The sequence below is a fragment of the Bufo bufo genome, chromosome 5, assembly GCF_905171765.1.
Source record: "Bufo bufo chromosome 5, aBufBuf1.1, whole genome shotgun sequence".
Taxonomy (NCBI): domain Eukaryota; kingdom Metazoa; phylum Chordata; class Amphibia; order Anura; family Bufonidae; genus Bufo; species Bufo bufo.
Window position 1 is genome coordinate 364,445,900 of NC_053393.1, and position 6,608 is coordinate 364,452,507.

The window sequence follows — 6,608 nt, forward strand, 5'->3', positions numbered from 1 at the left end:
CCAGGTAGTGGGAAGATGGGGATAAAGCAGTAACACACAGGGAGGAGGCAAAGAAAGAGCAGAAAGGGGTGAAATACAACAAGCTTGCTTTCTAACATGCTGGTTGCTTCCAATATTGATCAAGCATGTATTTCTTCCTCTTCCTACAGTTCTGGAAGTTCTGGCCAAATTGAGGAAGAGGTTGTATGGATGGACACTACATGACAGTGGATGCACTGGAGTCCAACTCCATACTGCAAATAAGCCATGTGCCAGTACAGCAAACAGAGAAGCCGTCCCGCACATAGACTGAGTTGCCTTTTACTGTACAATTAAAGGGCCCTTTACACTTCCCGATGCTTGGGAAGATTATCGCTAACGAGCATTCGTACAAACACTCGTTAGCAATAATCTGCTTGTGTAAAGGTGCTGCCATTTACCTGAAATGCCAAAATGCTTGTTCGTGCGGACACCTAAATCATCGTTTGCCAGCGGCAGATTTTGCTGTCTAAACAGGGCGCATGCAACCTAAAGGGAACACTGACTAGAAGCAGGTAGTTAGACCTCAGCAATGTACTATTATGGCACTGTGATGGCTCCAGCTCAGAAGCTGTGCCCGTGCCACTATTTGGGGATGCTAGCTATATTGCACAGCTGGCACTCCAATCTCTATTACATGCGGCGATCTCCTCCGCAGCATGGGGAGGAATGATTGCTATGCCATCGCTTGTCTCCATATTGTCTAGTGGTTTGGCGGCTGCAGATCACTATTACACAGCACGATCTGCCACCGGCAAACAATGATTTTTAAGTACGCTTAAAAATCAGAATTGCCCGAAGAACGAACGTTTGCTCATTCATCGGGCAATTGATGGCAGTATTAGGCTACATTCACACTAGCATTTTTGCTGGATCCAGCAGTGTTCAGCAAAACATTCCCAAGACGGATCTGTCATGAACTCCATTGAAAGTCAAGGGGGGACAGATCCATTTTTTGTTGTGTCAGAGTCTTGCTCCGTATCCCAGGACGAAAAGCAAACCGCAGCATGTTCTCCGGTATGAGAACAGAACGCATTTTGGAGCATTCCATTCTGTTCAGTTACGTTTTGTCCCTATTGACAATGAATTGGGACAAAACAGAAGAGTTTTTTTCCGGTATTGAGACCCTATGACAGATCTTAATACCGTAAAATATTAACGCTAGTGTGAAAGTAGCCTTACACTGCAAAATGATGCAAACTCTCGTTAGTGATTATTGTCCCAAATATCAGTCAGTGTAATACAGCCCTAAAGGGAACTTGTCATCAACTTTATGCTGCCCATACTAACTGCAGAATAAAGTAGAGACAGGTGAGTTGATTTCAGCGGTCTGTCATTTATAAGTCAAAAGTAAGTGGTTGACGAAAATCAACATCACAATCATTGCAGACTAGGCCTGGAAAAGAGTCCCGGCCACCTGAGAAGAGTCCTGGTTATTCATAAATTCCTGCTATCCCTGCCCACCTGCTGATGACTTACAGTCTTCTACCTAGTTTTCTCCCTTTCTCTCTAGGAGAGAACTGCCAATCATCATCAGATGGGTGAGATCGCAGGAGATTATGAATAACCATGACTCTTCTCAGGTAGATTTGACTCTTTTCAAGGCCTGGGCTGCAGTGATTATGATGCTGGTTCTCAGCAACCACTTACTTTTAGCTCATGATTGACACACCGCTGAGATCAGCATTTCTGTCACTAATTTATGCTGCTCTCAGTGAGGTCAGCATAAAGTTGATGACAGGTTCCCTTTAAGATTAAGATGAGAGTTAGATTAAATTGAACATAATATAAGATAAATACATTTTTCTTATGTCCAGAATGAACAAAAACCTGTTAAAATGATGTATCAGATGAAAAAGCTGCCTTTCAACTACATCCCGGAACTTCGTTGTCGAATTCTCGAGCTCCCATATGTGGGAAACGAACTTAGCATGATTATCCTATTACCAGACAATATCGAAGACGAAACAACTGGTTTACAAAAGGTATGTTAATTTCATGATAATGGAACAAAATATTGCTTTTTGCCATTATTTAGACTGCTTTTGTTATATAAATGTTATTTACTTTTCTTTTTTCATATGGCTATGCCTGGAATATTGTAGTCTTCCCAATAGCCACCAGAGCCCACACATTATAGGCAGGTATTAATTATTTTCTGCAGCATACTTTGCTGTGTAGACTGGGCAGACTCAGTGAAGTCATCTCGTTATCAGTAAGGGGCTCATACACCTTTAATATCTGTAGGTCGAATGCTCCGTAAGCCAACAACTATCTCATTCCATCTCCTCCATGTACATACATACTCATCTGCCCATCAATATCCTCATCCTGGAAAGCACCTTTAAATGTATCTTCAGTTAAATGATTGACCTTTCATTACTACTACATGTCTTCATGAACACATTTATTGCTTGTGCTTTGGCATTATTCAGCCATACCGGCAGCGCTCTATCAATGCACTTGTCAGACCAGTTATGTTAAAGAGATTGATGTAAATAGAAAGATGTAGGCTATTATAAGCTTCTGTACATTTTATTCAGTACTGTAGGTTACAGTTAGAGACTTCATTGCCCTTCTGTTTATTTATAGTATTTGTTATCATTAAAGGGGTTTTCAGCCATTTTTAAGTAATAGCCTATGCTCAGGATAGGTCATCACTAACTGATTGGTGGGGGGTCTAGCACCCTGCATCCCCCACCAATCAGCTGTTTGGTGTAGCTCCATCACAGGCAGACAGCACCAGAGCTACACTGCACCATCGACATTGTATTAGTGAGTTCCCTCTACTATAATTTTGACGTTGTTGTGTAACTCCTGCGCTGACTGACAGCCATGCAGCTACACCAAACAGCTGATTGGTGGGGGGTATGACCCGATGCCGGACCCCGCAAAACTAGTGATGACCTATCCTAAGGGTTGGACATAAACAAGTATAATTGTCATGTTAACGGTATAGAATTCATGAAGATGTCCAAAATGAACATGTCTATCTACGTTTTTTGGATAGCGTTAACCTTACAAATATACCTACATTCTTTCCTAGAATTCTAGTTATTTCTTACATATATACTATACTATATATATATATATATATATATATATATATATATATATATATGCAGTGGATATAAAAAGTCTACACACCCCTGTTAAAATGTCAGGTTTCTGTGATGTAAAAAAATGAGACAAAGATAAATCATTTCAGAACTTTTTCCACCTTTAATGTGACCTATAAACTGTACCAATAAATTGAAAAACAAACTGAAATCTTTTAGGTATAGGGAAGAAAAAAATAAATAAAAAAATAATATGGCTGCATAAGTGTGCACACCCTTAAACTAATACTTTGTTGAAGCACCTTTTGATTTTATTACAGCACTCAGTCTTTTTGGGTATGAGTCTATCAGCGTGGCACATTTTGACTTGACTTCTTTGCAAAAACACTCCAAATCTGTCAGATTGTGAGGGCATCTCCTCTGCACAGCCCTCTTCAGATCACCCCACAGATTTTCAATCGGATTCAGGTCTGGACTCTGGTTAGGCCATTCCAAAAGTTTAATCTTCTTCTGGTGAAGCCATTCCTTTGTTGATTTGGATGTATGCTTTGGGTCGTTGTCATGCTGAAAGATGAAGTTCCTCTTCATGTTCAGCTTTCTAGATTTGTGCCAATATTGACGGGTATTTGAAACTGTTCATAATTCCCTCTAGCTTAACTACAGCCTCAGTTCCAGCTGAATAAAAACAGCCCCAAAGCATGATGCTGCCACCATCATGCTTCACTGTGGGTATGGTGTTCTTTTGGTGATGTGCAGTGTTGTTTTTGCGCCAAAAAGTTCAACCTTGGCCAAAAAGTTCAACCTTGGTTTCATCAGACCATAACACATTTTCCCACATGCTTTTGGGAGACTTCAGATGTGTTTTTGCAAAATGTAGCCTGGCTTGGATGTTTTTCTTCGTAAGAAAAGGCTTTTGTCTTGCCACTCTACCCCATAGCCCAGACATATGAAGAATACGGGAGATTGTTGTCACATGTACCACACAGCCAGTACTTGTCCGATATTCCTGCAGCTCCTTTAATGTTGCTGTAGGCCTCTTGGTAGCCTCCCAGACCAGTTTTCTTCTCGTCTTTTTATCAATTTTGGAGGGACGTCCAGTTCTTGGTAATGTCACTGTTGTGCCATATTTTCTCCACTTGATGATGACTGTCTTCACTGAGCTCCATAGTATATCTAATGCCTTGGAAATTCTTTGTACCCTTCTCCTGACTGATACCTTTTAACAATGAGATCCCTCTGATGCTTTGGAAGCTCTCTGTGGACCATGGCTTTTGCTGTGGGATGCGACTAAGAAAATTTCAGGAAAGACTAACTAGAGCAGCTGAACTTTATTTGGGGTTAATCAGAGGCACTTTAAATTATGGCAGGTGTATGCTGACTTCTATTTAACATGATTTTGAATGTAATTGCTTGATTTTGAACACAGCTACATCCCCAGTTATTTTAATTTTTTTTGTTTTCTTCCCTCCACCTAAAAGATTTCAGTTTGTTTTTCAATTGAGTGGTACAGTTTATAGTGGTACAGTTTATCTTTGTCTCATTTTTGTACACCACAAAAGCCTGACATTTTAGCAGGGGTGTGTAGACTTTTTATATCCACAGTATATATATATATATATATATATATATCTTGAGAAAGGCTCTAGTTGAAATGTTGCATATCCACATGGGTGAATAAAGGCATTTTCTTCATTTTTTACAGATTTTAGAGTGCTGCCTTTTTGCTACTTTAATAAATATATATATATATATATATATATACACAGTACAGACCAAAAGTTTGGACACACCTTCTCATTCAAAGAGTTTTCTTTATTTTCATGACTATGAAGGCTCAAAACTATGAATTAACACATGTGGAATTATATACATAACAAACAAGTGTGAAACAACTGAAAATATGTCATATTCTAGGTTCTTCAAAATAGCCACCTTTTGCTTTGATTACTTCTTTGCACACTCTTGGCATTCTCTTGATGAGCTTAAAGAGGTAGTCCCCTGAAATGGTCTTCTAACAGTCTTGAAGGAGTTCCCAGAGATCCTTAGCACTTGTTGGCCCTTTTGCCTTCACTCTGCAGTCCAGCTCACCCCAAACCATCTCGATTGGGTTCAGGTCCGGTGACTGTGGAGGCCAGGTCATCTGGCGCAGCACCCCATCACTCTCCTTCATGGTCAAATAGCCCTTACTTTCAAAGTTTTCACAATTTTTCGGCTGACTGACTGACCTTCATTTCTTAAAGTAATGATGGCCACTGCTTTTTTCTTGCCATAATACAAATTCTAACAGTCTATTCAGTAGGACTATCCGCTGTGTATCCACCTGACTTCTCCTCAACGCAACTGATGGTCCCAACCCCATTTATAAGGCAAGAAATCCCACTTATTAAACCTGACAGGGCACACCTGTGAAGTGAAAACCATTTCAGGGGACTACCTCTTGAAGCTCATCAAGAGAATGCCAAGAGTGTGCAAAGCAGTAATCAAAGCAAAAGGTGGCTACTTTGAAGAACCTAGAATATGACATATTTTCAGTTGTTTCACACTTGTTTGTTATGTATATAATTCCACATGTGTTAATTCATAGTTTTGATGCCTTCAGTATGAATCTACAATTTTCATCGTCATGAAAATAAAGAAAACTCTTTGAATGAGAAGGTGTGTCCAAACTTTTGGTCTGTACTGTATATATATATATATATATATATATATATATATATGGAATATTTTTTAGGGGGAATTGAAATGAGCCTGTGTGAACATTGCTCAGCTTAATAAAATTAGGATTTAAACACTATATGTAAATTTTGTTGCAGCTTGAAAAGGAAATTACTTTAGAAAAACTTCAGGAATGGACACAACACATGTATCCAATTGATGTACGTGTGCATCTGCCAAAATTCAAATTAGAAGAAAATTACAAGCTGAAATCAACATTATCTGCTCTGGGAATGGTGGATATTTTTGATGCAGCTCGTGCAGATCTATCCGGCATATCAGGATCTCCAAATCTATTCTTATCTGAAGTCATTCACAAGTCTTTTGTGGAGGTAAATGAAGAAGGCACAGAGGCTGCGGCTGCCACAGCTGGCATTGCAATGATGTGCTTGTCCCGTAAAGAGGAATTCAATGCAGATCACCCGTTTCTCTTCTTCATTCGGCACAACGACACTAAGAACATTCTTTTCTTTGGCAAATACAGCACTCCATAAAAAAGCAAACTGACAACTCAGCTGCCTAAATATGACGAGCACTCCATTTTATAGGCTTGATTGTGCCATATATCAAAGAAGAAGGAAAATAAAGGAACTATTCTTCTTATAGTAAGGCTTGTTTCTCTGTGTACTTAATGAACTAGAGGTGACAGTCAGCATTTTCACCAAGACTAGGGCTTCATGAAGAGATTTTGCAGCATGACAGCTCCCATAGTTATAACCCATAAGAATACATTGGACAAGATTCATAAAAACTGTCCAATAAAAAAGATAATAAAATGAAGACTGTGCCATGGTTGATAGTCCATTGGTAGTTGGT

The 6,608-nt window shown here is 39.5% G+C and overlaps 1 protein-coding gene across 1 annotated transcript in view; it reads left to right on the plus strand.

The window, feature by feature from the left end:
• The window catches only part of LOC121001944 (leukocyte elastase inhibitor-like), a 38,825-nt gene extending 32,430 nt beyond the window's left edge, over positions 1–6,395 (plus strand). The window contains exons 6-7 of the mRNA XM_040433218.1: positions 1,836–2,003; positions 5,891–6,395. Coding sequence (XP_040289152.1) covers positions 1,836–2,003; positions 5,891–6,286 — 564 coding nt within the window. The 3' untranslated portion in view covers positions 6,287–6,395. The remainder of the gene's footprint in view (positions 1–1,835; positions 2,004–5,890) is intronic.
• The last annotated feature ends 213 nt before the right edge of the window (positions 6,396–6,608 follow it).